The following is a 27,858-nucleotide window of genomic DNA, read 5'->3' on the forward strand; positions in this document are numbered from 1 at the left end:
ATTCATTTCCCTGCTGCGCGCCATTAGGTGTGCAGAGTTCCTGAAGCTGGGTAGGACACAGTTCATAGAACAAGCCTATATATTGCTGCAGCTAGCAAGCTGAACACTGAAACTTCTGGATCTAGTAGAAATAGCATTTTTTTAAAAACTTGACTTTGTTTTAGCAGAGTATCAACATTAATACACAGAACAGCATATATTGCACCTTTGATGCACACCTAATGGGCATATATCTGTTTTAAACTGTTTGTGGATCATTCACCTTGCCTGAGAATCTCCAGAGCGGTTCCACTGTGTCTATGAAAAACTAAGTGATTTGAGGATTGAAGCCCCTAAGCAGGAGTAGCCCCAATTATTGTGGTGCTGCGGTGAGAGACATAATGGTGCCTAGTTCCATGCCCCTGGTGGGAGCCAAGCCCCTTTCAAAACCAACCCTGCCAAGCTCTGAAAATGGCTTGGGTGGAGGCAGAAAGGAAGGAAGGTTGCCAGTGGCCTCCTTTCTCCTTGTGCTTCTAGCAAGCTTTGCATGGAGTGTGAGGTGGCCCTTCGAAAGGGTCAGATCAGTTCCAAACAGCTGCTCTGCTGGCAACAGTGGGGTACACCTTGCCAGTCTGATGGTGCCTCAATAATTTGCCGCCTGAGGTGACTGCCTCACCTTGCCTCATGGAAGGGCCACCTCTGGCCCCAAGGCTGTATTCCTGTTACACCTGCATAGGATTGGGCTGTGCGGGGTGTGCTAAATTTGGATAGGCAGTAAGAGGACACTTAGGCGAAAGAGCAATGGTAATATCAGTGGGAGGGGACAACATGGAGAAAGCATTGCCTGATCTTTCGGGGGGGGGCGCGGGGCGGGAATCTGGGTCCTGAGAGAACTGGTTTCAAGCCTTTGCTCTGTTGCTAAGCACTTGGCTTGCACACTTAACATGTTTCTACAGCTAGAACTACTTGGACATTTTAAAATTCTGTAGCCAACAACAAAGTCTGAGATGTTACTATTTGTTTCGTTCCACTGGGTGAACAGTCAGTTGGAGGGAGAATAAAAAGCATACTGTATGAAATATACTCTTTTGTATTTCCCATTTCCCAGCATGGTAGGCAGTTTCAGGGCAGCTTTGCAGAGACTGTTTCCTTTGGAGGGAAGAATGCTGAAGACTTCAGCGGTGGTTTGTAATACCTATTGATTTGCAAATACACTGGGTGAGCAGGTAGTAAGCAAGCTGGTATGATCCCAGCGAAGTGCGACTGTGAAACAGAGACATATTCTTCATTTGCCCCACATCCATTCCCATCCCCTTCCCCTGCTGTCTCCCCTTTGTCAAACGCCAGACTCTTAAGTTTCTTGCAAGCAAGCAGGGATCTGCCATTTTTGTATTTTGTAAAGCACTATATGCATTGATGGGTGCTATATAAGAGCAACGTTGGCAGGCTGCACCTGTTGATGCAGATTCAAAGCAGAATCTGTTCTTAAAAGCCAACATCAGTCCAGCTCCCAAAAACTCTAATAAGCTGCTTCTGCCAGCCCGAAAACCCATCAACTCCTCCCAGCCAACTCCATCTGTTTTTCTCATTCTCTGGCCAAGTTTGTGCTGCACAAATGGTGGTTTAGACCCCACCCAGGTCAAGTGGGTGCATGACGCATTTCAGGAAAAGTTAGTTACTAGACATCAGGGTCTTTTCTCCATCAGGACCTACTCACACTCACACTCTCTCATCAACAATTATTTTTCACTTATCGGTCCACTAGCAAGTAAATTTGTCAAATTTGGGGAAGTACCATAGCTCAGTGGACGGGCATCTGCTTTATACACAGAAGGTCCCAGGTTCAATCCATGGCACCTCCAGGTAGAGCTGGAAGAGACCCTTTTGGAAGCCTGGAGTCAAGAGCAGCCCAAGGTATTGTGGAACAGGGGGTGAGGCACCCAATGCCGGTTTGCCCCATGCCCCTGGTGGGGCCCAACCCCCTTTCAAAACAGGCCATTGCAAAATTTTGAAAGAGGTGCGGAGGAGGGATGGTTGTTAGCAGCCTCCTCTTCTCTCCTTCTGCTTCCTGCAGACTCTGTGAGGAGTGTGAGGAGAGGCCTTTTCTTGCAGTTTGCCGGCATCAGAATGGCCCAAATAGCTGCTCCGATGGTGGCAGCTGCGGGCATCTTGCTGTCCTCTGATGCTTCAATAATCCACTGCCTGAGGTGACTGCCTCACTGCTTCTCATGAAAGGAGGAGAAGATCTTCTGCCAGCCAATTAGAGGTGCACCTAGGTGATTTTGGAGCCTGGACCTAAAGGCCTTCGGAGGAGCCCACTTTGCTGGAGTCCCCCTACTGCAAGTTAAGCACCATCCCCCGATTCTCATCCCACATATTTCTTGCCCCATTCCCCCCTCTGTCTCCAAAGCACCTGGCACAAGTCATGATCACACTCAGCCACCCGGCGCAGTGCAGGCCAGCAGCAACCACACCGCCCGGAACAGTCTAAAGAGGATTTGGGGGCCCTCAGGGTGTGTGGAGGCCCTGGACTCTGCCTTCGAAGTCCAGGGTTAAGAACACCAATGCACACAATGCTGAACTTAGATGGACCAAAGGTCTGGCTCTGTATGAGACCACTTCCTGTGTAAGGCCGTAGAAAAAGCCTATATAAGGTTTTTCAGAGCAGAAGAACTGGTCTGCAATACTAGATTGCAATGAATAGTGAATGCTGGTGCCTAGCAAGAGAACTTTGCCCTGAGCCTTCATGGGGAGTGTTAACGGAACTATTCTGGAATGCTGGCCAGAGGCGTAGCAAGGTTGGAGTGGGCCCAGAGACAAGATTTTAAACCCCCCCCCCCGTCACTGAAGCTCAGCTCATGAAGTAAAGAAATCTTAAATGAGGCTGAATTATTTTTTAAAAGGTTTTGTGAATTGTGGACGATGCAAGTCATTTAATGGTACTAGAGAAAGACATGCTCTTCTGGTAGCTCCAGGTCTTAACCACCACATCAATTTTGGAGGATGAATACAACTGAAGGAAGCCCAGGCGGGTGCGCAGCTGGGGGAGTCAGTCATGTGACTTGCCTCTGGGGGGGGCCCAAGGCAGTGGGCCCCCAGACAACTATCTCCCCTTGCCCTATTATAGTTACGTCCCTGATGCTGGCGTAATGTCCTGAGACTGCTTTGGGGCTTGTGTGGGGAATTAGTGAGTCTAGAGTGAATAGTCCATCATCACAGTGTCAATTTGTGCAAAGCTTTGGTCTGGAAATGGTCTGCTCCACATGACAATAATGAGGGAGGCCTGCCTGTCATGTACACAGGACAGGGCCTTCTCAGTTATTGCCCCCAGACTTTGGAATACTCTCCCAGTGGGCATCCACTCCTCAGTGTCCATCACAGTTTTAGAAACTGTGAAAATTTAGAAGCACATGAATCTTGGCTTTTTACCCAGGCTTTTATATGAGTGTTGTGTTTGTTGCTGCTGCTCTGTATTTTATGATCTTATTGTGTGTATTTTTAAAACTTGTATTTAGATGATGATGATGATTTATTATTAGAATAAGTTATATTCCAATTTAATATTTTAATTGTGTAACTGTTTTATATTGTGTTAAATGTTTTGCAAATTGCCTTGAGATTGTTTTAATGAAAGGCGGTGTAAAAATCTAACAATAAAAAAATCAATTTCCCCCTGTTTTCTGAAATGTGGGTGGAGGGGAGGAATGAATGTTTTCTTCCACATGTGGCATTTGTGGTCTTGGCCATCTTGTGTAATATCCAAAGAAATCTATAAGTTCACGCATTCAGTTCACAGACATTTATGGTTAGGCTTATTGCTCAAGCATTTCTGTAGGCTGGAGAAAAATTAACATATTTTGTTTACTATCTGAAGCATTCTGGAATGGAAATGAATTTTAAAGGGGTGTGGGAATCAGTTGTGTTCAGCAGTATGACTACCATTTGCCAGGGAGCAAGAGTGGGAGACGGCCCTTATGTCTTGCTTGTAGCCTTCCCAGAGGCATCTAATAATGGCTACTGTGGGAAGCAGGATGCTGGCCTAGATGAACTTTTGGTCTGACCCATCAGAGATCTCTTATTCTGAATGTGCATGTTAAGATCAAGATCTAAGGAACTCAGAATCTGGATTTGATATTTGAATTAAGTTGTATGTCAACTTTCAGGGTTTGGAGTGGAGTTCCACTTCAGAGTGCAGAACTACTCAAAGTTTTTGGTGACATATCTTGCAGTTGTGTAGAGAGGATGCCGACGGCCCCGTTCCACCTGCCGCGGAGGCCCCTACCACCCCAGTCACGCCCCCGTGTCTGATGTCAGATGCAGGGTGTGTGGCCACATTAACAAACAGGGCCGCATTCCCCATTTGGGAGTAAAATTCGGCCAGCGCCGTGTTTGCAGCCTGGCCGGGATGGCTTCCCTCTGCTTGCAAAGGCAGGGAGAAGCCATCCCAGCCATGCTGCAAATGCAACGCTGGTTACATTTTACTTCCAAAGGAGGCATGTGGCCCTGTCTGTTAATGAGGCCACAGCCCCTGCAACTGATGGCAGATGTGGGGGTGTGGCTGGGGCACCAGGCATGGCCCCTGAAACATGGCGGCCCAGGTTCTTTGAAACCATTCGCTCAATGGCCCCTCTGCTCCTGTTCACTTGAGTGTTTGAAATTTTCATACATGCTCAGAGATATTCAAAGGCAGGGCCCAGCCCTGGGATAAATAGTGCCCTGGGTAGGCAGTGCCTTCAGTGTCCCCCAGTTAGTTTATCAGTGTTGCCAAGTTGTGTGGCTTGTGCAGGATTGCAAAATCTAGTAATGTAACAGGCCCTGCTGTTTGTAGGCTTTCCCAGTGGTGAAACAGAAAATTAAACATACTTCAAAGGTCAAGGCTACAACACCTGGGGCTATTTAGTTTAGAAAAAAGGCAACTGCGGGGAGACATGATAGAGGTCTATAAAATCATGCATGGAGTGGAGAACGTGGATAGAGAGAAATTTCCCTCTCATATATCACTAGAACCAGGGGCCATCCCATGAAATAGATTGCCGGGAAATTTAGGACCAACCAACAGAAGTATTTTTTCACACAACGCATAATCAACTTGTGGAATTATCTGCCACAAGACATGGTGACAGCCAACAACCTGGATGGCTTTAAGAGGGGCTAGGATAACTTCATGGAGGAGAGGTCTATGAATGGCTACTAGTCAGAGGGCCACCTCCAGCCTCAAAGGGAGGATGCCTCTGAGTACCAGTTGCAGGGGAGTAACAGCAGGAGAAAGGGCATGCCCTCAATGACTGCCTGTAGGCTTCCAGTGGCATCTGGTGGGCCACTGTATGAAACGGGATGCTGGACTAGATGGGCCTTGGGCCCTATCCAGCAGGGCTGTTCTTATGTTCTTATGTCAATGAGGGAAGATCATTTTTTGCAGTTAGTACCTACATAACCTGTAGAACTTTGAATAAAAGGTTCAAGGCACTGTTTTGTTTCTCCACATATTGTAATGTGCTGCATAGATAATGAATGTACTATTCCACAATGTAATGTGGAATTTTGGGAAGAAAACTTTCACTCCAGTTTTAAGCTTGCAAAATTTGCAGAGTCTCAAACTTCTCAGAGGGAGGAGAGCTGGTCTTGTGGTAGCAAGCATGAATGGCTAAGCAGGCACTGCTTTGGCTAAGCAGGCACTACTTTGGTTTGCATTTGGATGGGTGAATACTTGTGAGGGCTGTAAGATATTCCCCTTAGGAGATGGGTCCATAGCTCAGTGGAAGAGTAACTGCATACTTGCATGCAGAAGGTCCCAGGTTCACTCCCTGGCATCTCCAGGTAGGGCTGGGACGTACTCCTGCGTTAGTGAGCAGCTGCCAGTCAGTGTAGACAATACTGAGCTAGATGGACCAATAGTCTTAAGTATAAGGTGTTCCTATGTTCTGTGTGCGGTGTAGCCTCTTGTTAAGCATATTTGCTTGGAAGTATGTCCTATTGACTTATATGGGGCTTGCTCCCAAGTAAGTGTGTGCAGGATTCTAGCCTTCATTCCTTTGTGGCATATACCAAATTGTACGGTTTACACTTATGGAAGCTTAACGTGTGAACAGACCTTTCAAAGAGAGGTGCAGTGATAGAGAAAGCTTCACCTGCCGGTTATAGTTGTTAAAGGCACAGAACAAAACTCTGGAATCCCAAGTGCAACACGTATTGGGCTCGTGTAAGAGAACACGAGCTCGCTGGACAGATCCTCACAATCCTGCGCGAATCCTGTGATGTGGTGGGAAAGAGGGCACTGTTGCTTTAAGAGCTCCTGTGCCAATGTGCTTCCTACTGTAGGAAGCTGGGATTGGGAAGGTGCCACCACTGCTCAGGGGAGAGGCACTTGGATGGATCCTTGCGCCTGCTTGGGCGAGAGAGGGGCAGACTAGAGTTGTCTCTCGGAGATCGGGCTGGGGAAGAAGAGCTGGGGCGGGCGGGGGGGAGAGAAAGCCGGGACCCCGCTCTCTCTCTCTCTGTGGCCCGGAGAAACGGCAGCATGACTTTCTTTCAGGGGGGCCGGGCTCCTTCTCGGGGCAGGGCAGCAGCAGATCTGTCCAAGCCCAACCAAGCGGCCCCCTAAAAAGAAGCGAAGCGAAGCCAAGGAGGGCGTGGGGCAGCGCTCCCTCCCCGCGATGTGAATGCAAAGTTGCGAGGAGAACCAGAAGCGCCGCGGCGCGCAGCGAGCGAGCGACTGCCCGCCTGGGGTGGTCCCGCGATCAGGGCCACCTGTTACTCCTCCGAGCGCAGCAGAGCGAGCCTCGCCGCGACTCTGCCAGGAAGCAAGCGGAGTTGGGGTTGCCCAGGCGGCGGAGGAGGAGGAGGCGGCGCAGCTCGCTCAGATCTCCGGTAAAATGGAGAGCGAGGGACTGTCCAGCACGGAGCAGAAGCTGATTCGCGAGAGCTGGCAGGGAGTGAGCGCCAGCCCGCTGGAGCACGGCATCGTCCTGTTTACTAGGTAAGGAGAGGGAAGGATTGCGGCGGGCCGGGCAGAGGAGGGCTGGCGGGGGGAAGCACGTGCAAGGCCGGACGCCCAGCCCTTCCTTGAGGGCGGCTGCTGGCTGGAGCCAAAACCCAAGAAGCGATGGAGCTGGGGTGGTGGGGCCGCCGTCATGGACGGACCTGGAAAAATCGAAATAAACTGGGGTTAGGAGGACCCACCGGACGGTCCTCGGAGGAAAATCAGGGCATTTGACCCTGGATCAACTTCTGATCGCAGCTCGGAAGGCTCCGATGAGGAACTTCCCCCCTCTTCCGTCCTGATCCTAATGCTCCATATTCTTGTAGTCTAAAAGTTAGGATTTGAAGGTTGCGAACCAGCTCCTTCTTTAGGCAGGGATTCAGTTTGCTGCACACGTTACCGCTTTTCTTACCCGGAAGGCACGTCTGTACGGGGGAGAAAAAAGCTCGCAGATCATCATGCGTATCGGTGCACACGTGTATTTTGTGGCTTACACACGCGCATGCTGGAAAGGCGTGGCCAGTCACTTCTTCCCTGAATGTTTATCGGAGTCGTTCGGTGCACGTTTTTGATGGTTACAGAAGTTGCATTCTACTTCCGCCATGAACGTGCTTTTGATGCAGGGAAATTACGTGTGAAGCCAGCCAAATGATTCTCGTTCCGAAAATGTGTCGAAAACATGTACATCGTCTGTTATCTTCAAATGATGCACCCAAGGCGACTGGAGAGAGACATGTCTGGACTGCCTGGAAGGAAGCTGCACATCACTCCGAGCTGAATGCTGTTCTCCAGGGAATGGTGGAAGCTGAGCGGTAGATCATCTGCTTTCCATGCAGAAGGTCCCAGGTTCAATCCCTGACATCTCCAGGTAGCAGGGCTGGAAGAGACTCCTGCCTGAAACCTTGAAAGCAGACGCTGCCAGTCAGTGTAGACAACACTGAGTTAGATAGACTAAGGGTCTGACTTGGTAGAAGTCTGCTTCCTGTGCTCCTATACTCTCATCCCGAGGTTACTCCATGGAGAGGGAAAGGCACTTTCTTTATTATATTGTTTCCTCCCCACATGCTTCATAGAATAGTTTGAACAAGGGCTTATGTGAGCTTAGTGCTGGCTTTTGTTTTCAGTGCCCCAGATTATCCCTGGAACACAGGAAGGGCTACTGAGCATATGCAGAAGGCCTTTTCTTTTCGTGAGGACTAAGTTGCTGCAAGCCACCTAATGGCACAGCAGGGAAGTAACTTGCCTAGGGAGCAAGAGGTTGCCAGTTCAAATCCCCGCTGGTACGTTTCCCAGTCTATGGGAAACATCTATATCGGGCAGCAGCAATATAGGAAGATGCTGAAAGGCATAATCTCATACTGCGTGGGAGATGGCAATGGTAAACTCCTCCTGTATTCTATCAAAGACAACCACAGGGCTCTGTGGGCACCAGCAGTCGACACCTACTCAACAGCACAACTTTAAGTTACTGCAACCAGTTCGTTCACATCTGAGATCAGTAGTTAAGGCTCTTGGGGCAAAACAGATGACTTCTTCACAGGACCTTTTCTTTTAGGAATTTTCGGCACTGACTGCACCTGGACAGTGAATGGAGTTTGTGGGGCCAAGGCTGCAGTCCTAGGCACACTTCCTTGGGAGTAAGCCCCACAGTACTCAGCACTTACTTCTGAGCTGGCATGCCTGGGCTTGGGCTTGATGAGCTCCTTGTATGCAACCCTGCTGAAGAGCAATGCCCAACCATCTGGTCGAGAAGGCTCTTCTCTTCTCTGGTAGACCCGGTGCCACAGGCGGGCTCTTCTCTCCCCTCCGATTTCCATGTTGCAGGGCTCCTGTTCTCTCCCATCCTGGGAGCAGCGTCACGGTCCTCCCGCTCAGCTCTGCAAAGTGTATCAGAGCGGCTCCCTAATTGCTTGTGACATGGCAATCGCCAGAGCTGAGCCCAGGCCTGGCCCTTGGGGGAGAGGCTCAATTAATTCCGGGATCAGTCCCAGGGCAGAGGAGATGGTGCATGTGAGAGCACAGCTGAACACCCAGCACATTCCATTAAGCCCGAAGGGAAGGAGTGGAAGGAGGCAGGAAGAAGCAGATGGGGCAGAGCCTCTGGAAAACTGTCAGCCTGTAAAATCACCTCTCTTATTACCCCATTCATGCAGAGCTTTCCAATCAGCTGGAGATAGTTTCCAATCCTTATTTGTCTGCAACAACCCCGAGTTGCCCATTTTATTTATTTTTACATTTATATCCCACTCTTCCTCCGGAGAGCCCAGAGCAGTGTATATCGTTATGCTTATCCTCACAACAACCCTGCGAGGTAGCTTAGACTTTTTATAGATGGGAGAACTGAGGGCTGTCGGAATGGCTTGCTCAATATGGATTAAGGGGAGTGTGGGGAGAGTAAGAATATGGAGCAGGACTACTTAACTTGCTGCTCATTTGTGTAGTGGGTGGTGACAGTCCCCAGGAAATGCAAGACATGTTGTCAAAGTTCTGGGCTAAGCAAGACTTAGGTTTTCAAGAAGCCACGCCAACAACTGTCTCCTCCAGCTCCCATGCTTGAATGGCTAAACTGCATGATCAAATGGGTGATACAGAATAGATAAGGCTTGGATAGATCCATTAAATCGGGGCTGCTCAACTCCGGCCCTCCTGCAGATGTTGGCCTACAGTTCTCATAATTTCTGGCTATTGGCCACTGTTGCTTGGGATTATGGGAATTGTAGTCCAAAAACAGCAGGGGGGGACCAACGTTGAGCAGGCCTGCATTAAATAAATAAATAAATAAATAAATAAACACACACACACACACACACACACATATGTATACTCTCTCTCTCTCCTGCTAACTGGGCAAAGAGGCACCTTTTCAAGGTGGTGGCTCTTTTATGTTTAGCAGGGGAGAGCAGCTGTCCCTATCCAACCCCAGCACAGCATCCCTTCAGTGGTTGTTGCTGGTGTCGACTTTATATTTCTTTTTGGATTGTGAGCCCCTTTGGGACCGAGAACTATTTTGTCATGGGATGTGTCCCTAGGTTAGTGGTAGAGCAGCTTCTTTGCATGCAGAAAATCCAAAGTCTAATCCCTGGCATCTCCAGGCCTGGGAAACACTCCTGTCTGAAACTCTGGAGAGCTGCTGCCAGTCAGTGTTGAGCCACATGGATCTATGGTCTGAATCAGAAGGCAGCTTAATTATTTTCCTCATGTTTTTCATTCCATCTGCTATGTAAACCACTTTGAGAATTTTGTTGTTGCTGAAACATGGTATATAAGTAGTAATAATGATAACCTTGTTTCTTAGGGATAAACAGAGTAACAGCCTGTTGCGAGGTGAGGATAGGGGGTTTATCAGTGGGATGCTTAAATGTTTCCACAAAGTTTCAGAACTAAAAGAAAGCAGTGTCACCGGTGATGGATTGCATTAACCTAGATTCTTCAAAATCTCAAATATGAAACTGTTGAACTGTTAACTAAACCACATAACTTGTAAAGTCAGCTAACTTTTTCAGCAGACTGGAAAATGGCCAGCAGAGCACCAGTTTTAAAAATAGGATCTAGAGGAGGATTCAGGAAATTATAACCTTGGCAGACAACACCATATCATGTAAAATGGTAGGAAAGCATTAATCCGGCTAGATTTTTAAAAATGCATACAGAATAATAAGACTTGCTCAAGAAGAGTTGTCATGGAGTTGCTAAAGAGAGATGCTGTGCTTGACTAACCCTTTTCAATGAGCTGAGCGTGTCAACAAACCTGTAAATGGGGTGATCAGGTGAATGTGGCATACATCAGTTTTGATTTATTTTTAAGAGAGCTTTTGACAAGTCCTCTTCTTAAGGACACTTGGCAGAGAAAAGCAAGAAGAGATTAACCCTTTTCTGGGTCAGTTACTGATAAACACCCATATTGGGCAGCAGTGATATAGGAAGGTGCTGAAAGGCATCATCTCATACTGCGCGGGAAATGGCACTGGTAAACCCCTCCTGTATTCAGCCAAAGAAAACCACAGGGCTCTGTGGTCACCAGGAGTTGACACCGGCTCAATGGCACAATTTTATCTTTTACTGATAAAAGGACAGAAAGCTGTGCTCACAGACATGTTTTATCAGGGAGGGAAAAAAAGGCCAGGCCTCCGGACTGGGACTGGTGCTATGCTGCCTGTTGGATCCAGAGACCCTCTCTGTGGATTGCACCAAATTATTTTCAGGATATTGTAGTGGGCAATAGTATAGACATCTTTAAAATTAATTGGGCACATTCACAAAGAAGAGTTCTGTCAGTGGCTGTTAGAGATGTGCTCAAAACCAGTTTCCCTGGTTCAGCTCGAGTTTGAACTGGGCTCGAGCCGGGTCCCCCGCCTTGAGTACTGGTTCCTTTTGAGCTGACCTGTGGTTCAGCTTGAGCTCAAACCATGCTCGAGCTGGTTGTAAAGGTTCGGCCATAGGGAGTAATGGGATTTGAGCCGGCCCATGATTCCCTGTGGGTAGCACTAGGGACACCAAAATGGATTGGGTGTTAGGGCCCCATGGGTGCCAACTACCACCCAACCTGCAAGGCAGTAGGGCACTCAGCTTATTATTATTATTTTAGGAATTTTTATGTATTGTAGATTCTCAGTTGTTAACTTCTTTTCATAGGGAATCCCGATGAAGAAGTTATTTCACAACTGAGAATCCACACTGTGGATTCACACTGAAAAGAACCCAGGGGGAAAAAATCCTCCTCCCAGCCAATGAGGTCATAGTTGCCACAACAACTCTGAGTGGCACGATGGCAAGCCACCCGGAGCAGAGGATACCGCTGGCCAATCAGGACAGCCAACAGAGAAAAGTGACATATTGTGTCACAAAATGGCCACCACCAATCACTCACCATGAAATGGCATCAAGCCACATTCGAACCAGGCTCAGCTCAGACTGGCCTCATCCTTTTGGGAGCCAGTTTGCTTCGAGCTCGAGCTTTTGAGCCAAGCTGGCTGATAATACCCCTAGTGGTTATTATCTACGATAGCCAGAATGAAGCCTCCATGTTTAGAGACAGCATACCTCTGAATAATCTTAAAGCTAGTGTGGTGTGATGGCTGAAGGTGTATGCTGGAAAGTGACCAGTTCAGACCTCCTCCCCACCTTGAATTTATGAGGTAGCCCTACGCAAGCTACTCAGCTCTCCAACTGCAATATAACACTGGCCGATCCTACTGATTACTGCAAACATTACTGAAATAATGGGCACCATCTAGACTAAATTTACTCCTGAGCACACCTATTGAAATTTAGCCCTCTAGTTAACTCCTGAGTAGTACAATTGAGTAACTTAGTCTGGATGCACATACTACCATATTTACCTGAATCTAAGAAGAGGTTCTCCCCCCCCCCAAGTTTTTTGATGTTTGGAATGGGGTGGTGTTATTTTTAAATTCAGAGTTCTCCTCCTTTCAAGTAAATACAGATACAATCTGTATTTAACATGTATGTATTAAGCGGGTGAGGTGTGTGTGTCATCAATTCAGAGTCATCCTCTATTCAGGTAAATACGGTAAGCATTATTAATACCAGTTTCTGGGGATAAAGATAACGTCTATATATGATGCATAGGATTTAGCTGGGAGTAGAAGCAGAAGATTACCGGTTTGAATCCCCTCTGGTACTATACTATATTGCAGCAGCAATATAGGAAGATGCTGAAAGGCATCATCTCATACTGCGTGGGAGGAGGCAATGGTAAACCCCTCCTGTATTCTACCAAAAGTAAACCACAGGGCTCTGTGGTCGCCAGGAGTCGAAACCGACTTGACAGCACACTTTACCTTTAGAATATAAGAGGAGCCCTATTGGATCAAATCAACAGTCCTTCTAGTACTGCTTCCCAGAGTGGCTAACTAGAATGCCACGGAGAAGTCCACAAGTGGATTGCGAAGGCAACAATCCTCTCCCACTGCTGCTCCCCAGCAACTGGTCTTCAGTGGCATTTGGTCTTTGAAAGTGGAGCTGCATATATGTAACTGTAAGGACTAATAGTCGTTGATATCCTCCATGGATTTGTCTATCCTGCTTTTAAAGCCATTTAAACAGTGACCAAATTCAGGCAGCGTGTGGGTATGCCTGGAGCAGGCAACCTTGTCTCTCCAGCTGTTGAACTACCGCTCCCATCATCCCCAGCCACTGTGGCTGGGGATGATGGAAGCTGTAGTTCAACAACAACTGGAGAGACAAGGTTGCATACCCCTGTGGCACCCTTAACGTCAGGGAGGAGATTAGCAATATAAATAGAAAAATGGAAGAGTTAGCCGATCAGTCTAAGGGGTGACTAAAAAGAGAGAGACATGGTCAAGAGGGCACTCTGGCTGACATGTCTGCATAAAATGCAACCTGTCAGCGTAAAGCTAATGTGAATTTGGGCTGTGTCACAGAAGACGGGCTTGCTAATGTCTGTGTATGTCGACGTTGATGATCATTTTTTGAACGCTACATTGAACATTGTGAGTATTTTGGTATGAGGAGACATGGATGGGAACACTGAGCTTTCTGGAAGGAATGTAGAAAAAAAGCAGCAAATCTAATCATGATTGTGAAGAGAGTTGAAGACACTTGAAACTTGTGGTGGCGGGCACCTTATGCAAGGGAGACTGTTACATAGGAAGCTGCCATATACTGAGTCAGACCATTGGCCTATCTAGCTCAATATTGTCTTCACAGACTGGCAGCAGCTTCTCAAAGGTTGCAGGCAGGAATCTCTCTCAGCCCTATCTTGGAGATGCCAGGGAGGGAACATGGAACCTTCTGCTCTTCCCAGAGCGGCTCCATCCCCTGAGGGGAATATCTTCCAGTGCTCATACTTCTAGTCTCCCATTCATATGCAACCAAAGCAGACCCTGCTTAGCTAAGAGGACAAGTCATGCTTGCTGCCACAAGACCAGCTCTCCTCTCATTTAGCACTGTTAAATGCCTGTGCTAAATTAAGTGTACTAAAGCAGAGGCAGTCAACCTGAGGCTGTCTGGCTGTTGCTGGACTACAGTTCCCATCATTCCTAGCTGCAATAATTGTGGCTAGGGATGATGGGAGTTGTAGTCCAACAACAGTCAGACAGCCTCAGGTTGGCCACCCTGTGTTGAACTGTGTTCTCAGCTTTTTAGAAGGTGGCTCGGTGTTGGCAATCACAAAACATTTTGTCCCTGTATCTTTTCTCCCATTTCTCGTTCTCCTCTTCAAGTCTTTATCCCTTAATTATATGATCTCTCTCTTGCCAGTTCCCAGTGTCTTGTCCCTGCCCTGCTCTGGTAGTGTGATGCTAGAGCATGATAGAGAAACAGTCCCTTGTAGCTCAGTGGAAAAGCCTCTGCTTTGGAGGCAGAAGGCTCCAGGTTCAGTCCCTGGCGTCTCCAGGCAAGGGCAGGAAATACCATCTGAAAGCCTGGAGAGCTGTTGGTGGTGTAGACAGTACTGAGCAAGCTGAATCAACAGTCTGACTTGGCATCAGGGCCGGATTAAGCTAGTGTGGGGCCTGTAGCATATGTTATAAAGGGGCCCTAAATTTTTTTTTTAATGCACATGAATATTAAAGCGTAAAATATTTACTTGCATAGTAAAGTGATTCACTTTTTTCATTTGCTATATTTTGGAGTATGGGAGACCAAGCCACAAACTCACACTTACTACAACAGTGAACATTTATATACCGTTTTTCGATCAAAATTCTCAAAGTGGTTTACATAGAAAAATAAAGAGTGGATAGATGCTTCTCTGTCTCCAAAGGGCTCACACTCTAAAAAGAAAAATGTGGTAGGCACCAGCAACAGCCACTGGACAGATGCTGCGCTGGGTCTTCTCTTAAAATGCACATTTAGCAGAAAAGGGATATTTTATCTAACATGGACCAAATAAAACAAGTAAAGTTTTAACTTTAATTCCCAATTGGAAGCTGGGTGTGCGGGGCCCTCAAAAACGTGGGGCCCGTAGCAAATGCTACATTTGCTACTACGTTAATCCGCCTCTGCTTGGCATATGACAGCTTCCTATGTAACCCCATTGCCTCTCTCCCCCTCTCCCACTCCCTCTCCTGAAGCTGGCTTTTGGGTTGGGAGTGGTGTACACAGTCAGCTTGGAGAGGTGGAGAGGCCATGGCTTGCCAGAAGAGTCCCCTAGAAGGAGAGGCCTCCTTGATCTGGCTTTGGGTTGGTCCATCATTCCAGGTCTCAGCTAGCTGCCCAGCAGCCTGGTGCTGGTGGGTGTCCTTGTTCCTGAGGATAGATGGACGACTGAGGGGAGAGGGAGGCAGTAGAGGCGGCGGCAGTAATGGCACAGGCTCTGTGAAGAAAGAGATAGAATCGAAAGGGAAGCTACAGCTGGGAGAATGGAATGATTCAAAGGAGAGAGGATAAGTAGTGTTACAGAGAAAGAGAGCCTGTTTGGGGGGCTCCCCCAAGGAGCACCCCTCTATATTTGGAACTACAAGCCTGTAGTTACCAGTGTTTGCACTCTGGATCTTATGGGACCATGAGATCTATATTTTGTTCCTCCTGTAGCTAACTCAAAGGGTATGTCACTTTGGCATGTAGCCTGGGAGAAGGAACTCTTCGGTCAGGTTCGAAGCACAGGCCTGCAGGAGGACCTCCCTGTGCTGTCACCCGCTGGTGTTTACAGGTGGGAAGCTGCACTGGACCTGATTGAACCAAGAGCTATTCTTTTAAAGAATCAGCCAAGTATTCTCCCTAGGTTGGGACATCGGATCAGATCAAGATAGGAGCTCCTCAGGAAGGAGTGATAAGAAAGTAACAGGTCATCTCTTTTGCTATGGGGTATATTAATGGATGGCTCAAGGCAGGGGAAGTGAGCTTGTGTACATTTTAGCCACCCCCAGATATTCTAAAAAAGACACGAGAGATAATAGTTGATGCCTCCATTTTGCTTCTTCCTACACAGGTCTTTCAGACGTTCCCTAGCCTTTGTCCAAAAAGAGTTCCACTCCTCACTTTTGAATAGAACAATGCTGCGTCCTGTCCTCTGTCCCTATTGTCCACCTTTGCAAGGTGCGAACAGCATGCTGCATTTTCCTATAAGCATTTTCCTAAAAGAGATCAAGGCACCATCAATCCGTGTCTCTCCTGGGTCTCCAGTGACCCTTGTGTCACTTGTAGCTCTACCTCAGATCCACCAGGTGGTTCTTCCTCAGACCTACCATCTTTTCCCTACATCTTGGCACATGCACCTCCATTTTGCCCTGCCTTCACTCCTGCTTTACCTTTCGCCTCCAGACCGGTCCTTTTCCTAACCCGGTCTGAGCCGCACTCTTGGATGTGAGATTCTGGTCCATTTTTGGATTTCCCTGGCTCCCGGACCTCTGCCTGGTTCTTGGGTTCCTTCTCCCGCCTGCCTCAGGGGAGAGAAGCCTCTCAGTAATGACCGAGCTGTAAGGGATCAAACATCCCTCTGGGAAGGAGCGAGGTAGTATATAACCCCTTTTCTCAACACTCTGCTTCCCTTTCCCCTCATTTCTCCTAAAATCCAAAACTGCCTGTTTTGCTCATCAGCCCTGAGCGAACTTAATTCAGAAACTCAAGCCAAATTGCCTCTTGGTGAGTGGCAACATAGTCTTTTGTACCTTGTTGGTCTTGCTAGTCTTATTAGTTTAACATAGTTGCTCATTTAACCATTATTTCATCTTCCTGTACCCCCAAACCCCTTCAATAAACCTCATTTTATTTTGAACTTTAACCTCTCCATTCAGTTCTTTCTGTGACTGAGGCTTTGAACAAACTTATTCTGAAGGTGGGACTGCTCCATTCCAAGCTAGCTAACCAGGGGCGTAACTATAATAGGGCAAGGAGAGACAGTTGTCTGGGGGCCCACTGCCTTGGGGGCCCCCCCAGAGGCAAGTCACATGACAGACTCCCCCAGCTACACACCCGCCTGGGCTTCCTTCAGTTGTATTCATCCTCTGAAATTGATGTGAGTGTTAAGACCTAGAGCTACCGGAACAGCATGTCTTTCTCTAGGACCATTAAATGACTTGCATCGTCCACAATTTACAAAACCTTTAAAAAAAAAATTTAGGATGATGTTCTATTGTGGCACATAGGTGCATATATATATTCACCTATGTGAATATATTCAGCCTCATTTAAGCACTTCAGGGTGGCCATTTAAAATCTTGTCTCTGGGCCCACTCCAACCTTGCTATGCCCCTGTAGCTAACCCTGCCTCCCAGCCTAAAATGTAGCTCAGAGTCCCCGCCAATTCACCGGGAGCAGTTCCATTAACAGTAGGCACAAGAGGAATGCTGGGGGAAGGAGTCTTGATGGCTAATATGGTCTCTCCAGGTTCAAGGACAGGATGCCGTTAAATACCAGCTGCAGGGGGCAATGGTAGGAGAGGGGTATGGCCTCCATTTTGTCCTGCTGGGCATCCCAGAGGCATCCGGTTGGCCACTGAGGAAAACAAGATGCTGGATTAGTTTGGCCTTGGCCTGATCCAGTAGGGCTCTTTTTAAATCCTTATGCACCCTCCTCCCCTCTATGAGGGAAGTCCAGCATGACAAAGACAGAAGGGGAGGAAATGTGGAGAGTTGCATTGCCTCAATACAAAGGAGAGGCTCTGCTGGACTCCATCTGTGCCCGATATATATATCTGCCCAAAGGCAAAGCAAATGTTAAACACCAGGCTGAGCTATGCCAGGGAGAAGAAGGATGCTTAGTCTTCCATTCCATCTTTTTGTGGTTTGTTTCCCCAACAGCAGCCTGGACATGAAGGGAGATAAAGGCCGAGTTGTATCAGGGAGAGAAGGGATCCTCCTTCCAGTGGGATAGCCCTCTCTCTTTTTGTGTCTGCTTTTTGGGGTCCTGTGGGTTGAGCCTCTCCAGGAGAAGTTGGGATGGGAGAGGCAGCTCCTGGGATGAACTGGAATGGTTGATAGTATGGTGAAGAAATCTTGCCATTCAAAGTATATGGAGGTCAAATCTTTGTTGGGTGTATATCTTGTGTTTCAGGCTTTTTGATTTGGACCCTGGTCTCTTGCCACTCTTCCAGTACAACTGCAGAACATTCTCTACCCCTCAGGAGTGCCTCTCATCACCCGAGTTCCTGGAACACATTAAGAAGGTGAGAGATGTCAAGAAATTCATCTGAATTTACCATGAATTATAGAACAGATTGTCCCACTTGGTTGAACCTTGTCAGCAAATGGCATGGTGTTAAGAGTGCTGGACCAGGGAGATCAGGATTCAAATCCCTGCCAGCCATGAAGCTTCCTGGATGACCTTGGGTTAGTCTACAACTCTCAGCCTAACCTACCTCACAAGACTGTTGTGAGGAGGTAGAACTAGGTATGTTGCCTTGAGCTTCTTGGAAGTATGTGGGGATACAAATGCAATCAGCCAATTCAATATGCCTCAATACTTTTGTGTCATGTTCTGTTTTGAGTGTTCTGTTCATTAGGAATTATCACTCAGCCCAAAGTATCTGAATTCACAGTAAAATTATTACAAATGGTGATTTAGCCACGTGGAGTGGGGATTATTCATTGATCACATACTGCTGGCTATTATATATTCTCACCAGATAAACTACTTTTATGGCAACTGTAGGCTCACTTTGGTCTAATGGGTAACTATAACAATCACCTAGGAGCAGATTTTTTAAAAAATGTGTGGCTCCATCTTGGTCTTTGTGCAGATTCTTAGAAAAGCTTTATATATTATTTTAAAAGGCTAACTAAGTCTGTTAACTTAATTAAATTAGGCAGGAGTTCAGTCTCATGGAAATGAATAAGTCTACTCACCAATGTGATAGAAGCAAGCAGGAAGGACAAGTGGAAGGTAGTACCAAGGGTGGGTTAAGAAAGGATGGAAACTAGGAAGGCTGCAGGGGTACAGAAGAGTACAGATGAAAGTAGCCTTGCTGGGTTAGACCAAAGGGCAACTAATTTAGCATGTCTCCAACTGTGGCTAGGTAGAGATGCCCATGGAAAGCTTACAAGCAGCAGGGCATGCTGGAGACAGAAGTCTCTTATTTTTTTGCCACAGGATCTGGTAACCAGAGTATACTACTATTGAACATGGAGGTTCCATTTTTAGCTATCATGGATGGATTAGATTGTGAGCCCTTTTGGGACCAAGAACCATCTTACTACCTTTTCTATGTAAACTGTAAGTCACTTTGAAAAGCAGTTTGTATAAATATAAATAATAATAATAATAAATTAATAATAATTATTATTATTAATAATAAAATAAATATAAATGTAACCTCTTATTCAGGAAGACAGGGGTCCCCACCTCATCACTCTTTTTTTAAACAACAGTATAATTCCACCAGTGGTTGCAAAATTATATTGCCACACTTAAATGATTAATAAGCATTAAGTTTCTTCTGAATTATAAAGTTTCAAAGTACATATGTATATATGCAAATACATGAATTCATCTACACACAAGTAGAGATACATTGCAAATGCAAGTTTACAAAAAGGACAAATCACAAAACCATATGTATACAATATACTCATACAGCTATTATACAATAGCTTTGTTTGTTCAAGGTAGCGTGTGCCTTGTTAAGAACAACAAAACTTCCAGGCTCCCTCTTTAGCAATGTCCCATAAGTACTCTTGTACTGTTCATACCACTTGTATGTGAGGTCTCAAGGATATGAGAGACAAGGAAGCAGTGGCGGAGGGAGGCCAGTGGCAGCCTGTGTTTAGCTGTGGCAGTCCCCCTCGCCCCGCCCCCTGCATCTGATGTCAGATGCAGGGAGCATTAAGCCACGCCTCCCCATGTCTGACCTCAGATGCAGGGTGTGGGTTGGGGCTGCGGCCCGGGTTCTTTGAACCCTGTCACCCAATGGTGGCTCCACTCCTGCAAGGAAGCTAGACAGGCATAGAATGTGCTCCTTAGCTTGTCCAAGGTCTTGAACTGGTGCACAAACCTCCTTGAAGACCAGCTGCAACAACAGAAGCAACTCCATAAAGCAGGCTTCCCCAACCTGCGGCCCTCCAGATGTTGCTGAACTACAACTCCCATCATCCCAGCCACAATAAGTTGTAGCTGGGGGTGATGGGACTTGTAGTTTGGCAACATTTGGTGGGTTGCAGGTTGGGGAAGCCTGCCATAAAGGAAAGTGTTTCAAAGCCTCCTTTTCCCTCTCTCAGATCAGGAGCAACTCCGATTCCTGCTGTTGAAGCAAACTCCAGAAGATTCTAAAGACCTTCTGATAAATGCTTACAACAATTATAATGTTCTACAACACTCATTCATCATTTTCTTTTAGCAATGGTGTGTTACAACTACATGCACTCTTCAATCAACCCTGTGTATTTCTCAGGTTCAGATTAATGCTGTTTATTCTTAGATTCAGATTAACATTCTCTTATAGAAAACTCTTTCCCCCTTTCTTTTGTAAGAGAAAGACGCCTTTCACTTTACCTGCAACAACAAAAGCAAGTTCATAAAACAAAGTGTTTCAAAGCTGCCTTTTCCCTCTCTCAGATCAGGAGCAACTCCAGACGATTCTAAAGACCTTCTGAGTACGCTCTCCACTACTAATCAAGAAAGGGGAGGGGAACTCACCACACCCTTTAGTTGCCAGATTCAGGGAACCTCTATTGCTAATCCTCACAATAATACCGTTTACAATAATACTGTTACTGTTACATAAACAGCCCTGCTAACTGGGCAAAGAGGTATCTTTTTAATGTGATTCTCTTTATTTAGCAGGGGGAGAGTAACTGGCCCTATCCACCTCCAGCACTGTACTTCCAGTGACTGTTGCTGGTGTCTATCTTATGTTTCTTTTTAGACTGTGAGCCCTTTGGGGACAGGGATCCATCTTACTTGTTTATTATTCCTCTATGTAAACTGTTCTGGAAACTTTTGTTGAAAAGTGGTATATAAATATTTGTTGCTGTTGTTGAATATGAATATATATAGAGAGGGGGGGGAGCTAGTGATGGATGTTTCACTACTGAATTCATATCAACCTTTTGAAACCTAAGACTGCAACCCTGAGTATGCTTGTTGGGAAGCAAGTTCTGTTGAAATAAATGGGACTTGCTTCCAAGTAAACTAGCATTGGGTCTCCACAGTAAGCGTCAGCCCTCCCCTCCTAGAAGGGCAGAAAGGTGATGAGGGCTGAATAGCAAATAAACCAAAATAAATGGCTTGTTGTAATACTAATATAATGTGTGGAGGTGATGTTTTCACATGTGGGTGGGGTGGTATCTGTGCAATCTGTATGTAGATTGCATGTGCAGTCATGGGTGCATGCATTGGGAAGACTCAACCCGTTGCAGCTTCCTAGTGTATAAATGCAGCAAAAGAGATGTCTTTGATCAGCCCATATAGCAATACAGGTGTAGTTCTTACACTTTTGACAACATAGATATGTTTTCTACCCAAGAAATTCATAATCTCTGAAGAGACCCTAAATGGCAGAACTGTGGTAACAGACAAATATAAAAAATGGTTCACTGCAGGTTTCCTTCAAGCTTGTTTTTGCTTTTGCTGAACTCTTTGGACTTGGGGAGGTGTGCAGCACAAGCCTTGCACTATTTGCAGAAGGCTTTTTGAAAAATATGGTCTCTCTTATAAGGGCACATCAAATTCTTAATTTATGCATCATTCTGTCTGCCTGGTAGGTAATGCTGGTAATAGATGCAGCTGTGACCCATCTGGAGGACTTACACTGTCTGGAAGAATACCTGGCCAACCTGGGCAAGAAACACCAGGCTGTTGGCGTGAAGGTGGAATCTTTTTCGGTAAAGTACTCTTTCATTCTGGGCTAGTTCCCAAAATAAAAACATTTTAAATATTAACATACAACTCATTTAAAAATCCTTAAAAATCACTTAAATATTATTAAAAGCCAAGCTGAAGAGGTAGATCTTTATAGCTCTCTTGAAGGCTGTTTTAAACTTTGTAATGTTACCAGAACTGCCCTGAGATGCTGGCCAGACACCTCAACAATGCTTTTGACTTGACTTGGGGAAAATTAGCTTGGCTTGGGGAGCAGTTCAATTCCAGTATCAATTTTAGCAACTTTTGGCATATTGGAAAAATGAGGAAACAAGAATATAGTTCAAAGGTTTTATTAAGGGTAAAATGGGGGTACAGAAGGGAAATGTTTAGTTAGGCAATGCCATTACTCTTGGCTGATATTATAACCATGAATCTTACTAGAAATAATTTAGCTAAAGTCCTAAAAAAGAGTAAGTCAGGTTGGCTAAAGCTCTTTGATCAGAGCTTGGCTTAGGGCTTGCTGTGAAAAGTGCTTAGGAAGCGGGGGGGGGGGAGGCAGAAAAGAGAGAGAAGCGACCAGGAGACTTAGAAAGGCAAGAGATTAGTTTGCCTGTCCTTCTCAGGTAAGTTGGTGTGTTCGTTGCACATTGGCAGGAAGGCTTCCTCTCAAGGACCAGGCAGGAAAGTGAAGAAAAGGAGTGAGGAGCAAAAGGCTACAACTCACATGTATGAGAGTCTGCAGGATATGATCCAAACAGATTTAGAGGCCATGTGCTTCAACTAGAAGTAGATATACCTTGAAAAGTGCTCTGAGGCAGTTTCCAAGCCATTCTGCTTACCCAGAGGGTGGCAGATTTCATGCAAGACAAAGAAATCTATTGCCACTTGAACTTAATATCACTCTGAAGGTAGCTTGCCTAACAAAGACAGGAGGAAGCTATGTAAATGTGATGTATGTGGTGAATAGGACTGTACTTGGTTGACTGTCTTAAGACCAGGTGTGGAAAGATTACACATCTGTAGTTTTAACAAGCTTCTCCACTGAGTCTTTGCCAGCTAATTTAATTCAGAGTGGGTTTGGGAAATGTGCCGCTTTATCTGAGTTACTCCCAAGAGTGCTTCACTGTTATCTCTTTTAGACGAGGAGATCCCTCCTGGCCTTTGTAGGTTCTGAATAGACTGGCATTCCTCGTTAGCGAGGCTCAGCCGTGTCCTGGTTTCGGTCTGGCTCAATAGATTAGTCCTGAAGGCACACTGCCAGCATAACCTGTGCCGATCGACCCTCTTTGAGCCAAGAGTGAAGTCCTTTTGATTAGGCTGAGTAAAGTGGGTACTAGGATCATAAGCCCATGATCCAGTGTGATTTGGGTAGAGGGGTGCTCTAAGTGCTACCCCAAAGTATGGCTGGCTGGCTGGCAACAGTAACAAGATTTGCTGGTGTGTGTGTATGGTGGTGGTGGTGCAATAAAGGTGCAATCTCAGTAAAATAAAGTGAAAATTCTACTACTTCACATTCAGGGCAGGTGCCCCTTATCTCATGAGTAGAAAGAAAGCAGATTGGGATGAACATGTAGTGATTTGCAGTAGAATTGCAAGTATTTCTGACTCCCAGTTGTGTAACAATAGTGCGTGCACGCACACACACTTCTAAATTGGACTTCTGAAACAAAGAAAGTTTGGGGGAAAGCCAGAAGTGGATTTTTGTCTAAAAGAAATGTGAGATAGACTGAAAACAAATCCTTCAGCTGAACATGTGCTTGGAGGCACTCTATTCCTTAGGGCATGCCTGCCTTTCTGAGCCATTTTTTTTACACCTGGCTCTAGGGATGTGCCGAAATGTGAATCAGTGTCCGAATCACAGCACAATCCCTTTAAAATGGAGGGCTTCCACAGCCCCTTTAACACAGAGGAGAGCAGGTCCATCCCTACTCCTCTTCTGCTCACCACCTCCTCACGGTGCTCCCTACAGCTATCAGTGCACGCTCGCGGCAATCTCCCACAGCTTCCCCCAAGCAGCACCGCTGTGCACATGGCCTCCATGCATTTGTGGCAGCTATTTGTGTGGTCAACCACACTATTTGTGTGGTCAACCACACAAATGGTCGCCGCGCTTGCACAGAGGCCATGTGCATGCCGGCGCCGTGTGAGAACCGTTGGGGCAGAGCACCATGTGGGGACAGTTGGGGGAGAGTGCTGCCAGCATGTGCTGATAGCAGGGAAGGGCTCTGTGAGTATGACAAGGGTGGTGAGCAGAGGAGGAGCAGGGATGGACCTGCTCTCCTCTGAGTTAAAGGGGCTGTAGAAGCCCTCTGTTCTAAAGGGATTGTGTTGCGATTCGGACACTGAACTGTGTTTCGAGCACATCCGTACCGGGCTCCAGTTGGTGCACTTAAGGGGTTTAGCGTGAAACCCTGTAGACCTCACAAACCTGACATCTGGTTACATCTCTGCTTACGTTGCTAATGACAAGGAGTGGATTTTCTCATAACTGCAGAGTTGCAGAAGGGTGTTTTTCTGCTTGACAGCAGATGAACAGTGGGATCTCTAAACCTGCCTCAATGCACTCTGTTTGATCCAGTGGCATTGGCATTTAAGAAGTGCAGTTTACTAGACTAGTTTCTGGGCTGGACTTAGAGTTCATATTAACAGAAGCATAATTGATACAAGCATAATCTTTTTTGTGTGGAGGTGGGGGTGATACGATTCTATGATTCATTTGTGGGAGCTTAAAATGGAAACCCTTCCTATTTAGAGGACAACCATGTGTGGACTTCCTGAGATAATTGGGCTGGAGACTTCGAGAATAGTTATTCTGCCCCTGGATCATTGGGAGAGAAGAGAGGGGCTATCTACAGGTGAAACTTGGAAAATTAGAATATCGTGCAAAAGTCCATTAATTTCATTAATGCAAATTAAAAGGTGAAACTGATATATGAGACAGACGCATTACATGCAAAGCGAGATAAGTCAAGCCTTAATTTGTTATAATTGTGATGATCATGGCGTACAGCTCATGAAAACCCCAAATCCACAATCTCAGAAAATTAGAATATTGCATGGAACCAATAAGACAAGGATTGAAGAATAGAGCAATATCGGACTTCTGAAAAGTATACAGTGTACTGTGCTTGATTGGCCAGCAAACTCTCCTGACCTGACCCCATAGAGAATCTATGGGGCATTGCCAAGAGAAGGATGAGAGACATGAGACCAAACAATGCAGAATTGCTGAAGGCCGCTAATGAAGCATCCTGGTCTTCCATAATACCTCATCAGTGCCACAGGCTGATAGCATCCATGCCACGCCGCATTGAGGCAGTAATTGCTGCAAAAGGGGCCCAAACCAAGTACTGAATACATATGCATGCTTATACTTTTCAGAGGTCCGATATTGTTCTATTCTTCAATCCTTGTCTTCTTGGTTCCATGTAATATTCTAATTTTCTGGGATTGTGGATTTGGGGTTTTCATGAGCTGTACGCCATGATCATCACAATTATAACAAATTAAGGCTTGACTTATCTCGCTTTGCATGTAATGCATCTGTCTCATCTATCAGTTTCACCTTTTAATTTGCATTACTGAAATTAATGGACTTTTGCACGATATTCTAATTTTCCGAGTTTCACCTGTATGAAGTAGGCAGTTGTTGGGGCAGGGGAGTTATCCTGGGCTGTCAGGAGGTAAATAAGCCACATCTTGCCTTGAAGTTCCTGCCTTTTGAATGCTGACTCTGCTTTCTCCCTTTGTTTTCAGGCTGTGGGAGAATCCTTGCTGTATATGCTGGAAAAATGTCACGGTCCTGCCTTCAGCATGAATGTGCGTGAGGCCTGGACCAAGCTGTATGGTGCTGTGGTGAAAGCCATGAGCTGTGGCTGGGATGTTCCCAGAAAGGTGGAATAGAGTTGGACCAGGATGCTTTGGCTCTAGCTGTCCTTAATTGGGAACAGCTCTAAAGAAAGAGGGCAAACTCACCTTTCCAGCTCCGTGTATTTCAGAGTAATCTCTTGATTGCACTCTCTCCCTGTCTCTCCTTTACTTTCACATTCCCCATCTCTCTTGTGATGATGTGATGATGCTCCCAGATTTCAATGTCGCAGTTCCACATGTCTGTCTGCAGAGGGCAGAGGAGAGTCAGGCTGGAACTGTAACTGGCGAAGATGTCGACTGGCGGAGATGTCTACTGCAGCAGCTTCCCTTCCAAAAAGCCTGGTCTGGCTCTTTATTCCCCACCTCCAATCGAAAGAGAGTATTTATAAAGATATGTCAGCACAGAAAGATTATTGTACCAGCCATTCCCTTAGGATACAGAGCCTGAGATTGTTTTCAGTGAAGTTAATCAACAGTGTGGGTATTTCCTTGGGATTATCCAAGCAGAGTAGCTTATCAGAAAGTGGGTTAATTCTATTGTAAGGCTCCTCTTAGTGCATCTGAGCTGCTGGTAACTGGCTGGAGTGCTTGGCCGCAAGTCAGGCCCTCAGAGTCAGTGCAGCAGCTGTTCCTTTTGCGTGAAAATAAAATCTTGTATTGGAATTAGTAACAGATGCAATTTTGTCCTGAGAAAAGCTTTCAAAATCTATCCCGGCTTCTGGCTAGGGAGAAGGTCTCTGGCATAAAATCGGTTTCCAGACAATTGGAGGGATGTATATATGTTGCCATTCTTCCTTTTCCTTTGAAGGCATTTTTGTACAATCTTCAGGTGCTGTCCAGATAGAATCCTCTTAGCTTTTTGTCTGAGTTTTAAAGTAACTTTCTAGCCCTCGTTGTTGTAGGGACCATCTTGAAAATAGGAAACTTATTCAGTGCTTTAATTTGGGTGTCATGAATATACATTTAACGTAATATCTCCCTTTTGGCTGCTTTCACTCCAGGGCAGATAACCCATAAGAAAAATCTGGGCAGGCTTAGGGTAGGATCTAGTTCTGTGCGTGTGCTTTAGCTTGTCAGGGACAACCATCCACAGTGACTGAATGACAGGGTTTTTGTGGTCCCTCGCCCAACCCGCTAGCACCAAAGTCCCACAGCTACCACAGTTAGAGCTAGTGACAAACTATTTCCTGGGCCACTCACAAGAGAGCTGTGATTTGCATATCATTAAGACTGATTGTCAGGCTTACCAGATGGCATCTGTTAATTGATATTGTCTGTGCGAATCTACATAGTTTTGGGACTCGGTATGAGTGATGCTCAGCCAGTGGAAGCAATTGCCAACCCCATAGTATGTATTTCCTTCATGTGTGAGGACGATGTGCTTTTGTGTGTGAAAACAGAGGTCTTTCCATGGGTTGATTTAGTGTGGCATTAAAGTATTTTTTGTGGGAAATCTGCCTCTTTTTGCCTCTTTGGGAAATACTGTTGCTGAGCAGCCCATGAGTCCATTTTGCTCCCAAACAGCCTAGGAACAGCTTCTTTAAAATGTGTTGAACATTCCACAAAAAGTGCAATGCACACCAGCTTTGATGTGGTCCCTACAGTTTTAATGCAGACTGGATTAATGATGCATTTATTTATTTATTTTTGAGAAAGTTGCAAATCAAGCTTGAGCATTTTACTATTTGTAGCATGTATAGTCATAGAGAAAATTTACAGTCAATCTGGTTGCCACTTGGCTTTCTAGATCTGGAAGAGATGTCAAAGCATAATGTCCTTGACATCTGCCCTTCATGGAAATGCAGGTACTTTTAATGTTCTTCTTTAGGTGTTTAAGCCAGAGTCTTCTCATCAGGACACAAAATTGAGCATACGCAAAAGAAACCAGTAGCCTGGTGGGCCAGATCTCAGTATTTTGAGCTGTATTGGATGTGATATTTGTGGCACATCAGTAGATCCATAAGACTTCACTCACTAACCATGCATTATACGTATAGTTAGAAAAGTGGACAGAAAGAAGTTTCTCTCTCTTTCTTACAACACTAGAACCAAGGGCCAATCAGTGAAACTGACTGGAAAGAGATTTAGAATAAGAGATTTAGATAAAGGCAATGCTTCTTCACACAGCACATAATCTATTAATTTCCTGCTGTAAGATGTGATGAAGGCCAGTAGAGAATTAGACAAATTCAAGGAGGTCAAGTCCTTCGGTGGCTACTAGTTATGATGGCTACATACCGCCTTTGAAGTTGGAGGTAACATGCCTGTGGATGCTGGTTGCCGAGGAGCAACAGCAAGGGAAGAGTATC

The 27,858-nt window shown here is 46.0% G+C and overlaps 1 protein-coding gene across 1 annotated transcript; it reads left to right on the forward strand.

Moving 5' to 3' along the window:
* The first annotated feature begins 6,248 nt into the window (after nt 1-6,248).
* Nucleotides 6,249-27,002, forward strand: NGB (neuroglobin). The gene is made up of 4 exons (XM_053283952.1): nt 6,249-6,955; nt 17,936-18,047; nt 21,580-21,699; nt 25,436-27,002. Exons 1-4 carry the CDS (start codon nt 6,639-6,641, stop codon nt 25,580-25,582), a joined length of 696 nt encoding a protein of 231 aa, XP_053139927.1. The 5' UTR covers nt 6,249-6,638; the 3' UTR covers nt 25,583-27,002.
* The last annotated feature ends 856 nt before the right edge of the window (nt 27,003-27,858 follow it).

This window comes from Hemicordylus capensis, chromosome 1, assembly GCF_027244095.1.
Source record: "Hemicordylus capensis ecotype Gifberg chromosome 1, rHemCap1.1.pri, whole genome shotgun sequence".
NCBI classification, from domain to species: Eukaryota; Metazoa; Chordata; class Lepidosauria; order Squamata; family Cordylidae; genus Hemicordylus; species Hemicordylus capensis.

What these genes read in the sequence shown, in the direction of transcription:
- NGB (XM_053283952.1), top strand. Translation starts at nt 6,639, where the DNA reads ATGCAAAGTTGCGAGGAGAACCAGAAGCGCCGCGGCGCGCAGCGAGCG. An exon ending in GGCATCGTCCTGTTTACTAG is followed by an intron (nt 6,956 to 17,935) that starts GTAAGGAGAGGG and finishes CTTGTGTTTCAG; the next exon opens with GCTTTTTGATTTGGACCCTG. An exon ending in TGAAGGTGGAATCTTTTTCG is followed by an intron (nt 21,700 to 25,435) that starts GTAAAGTACTCT and finishes CTTTGTTTTCAG; the next exon opens with GCTGTGGGAGAATCCTTGCT.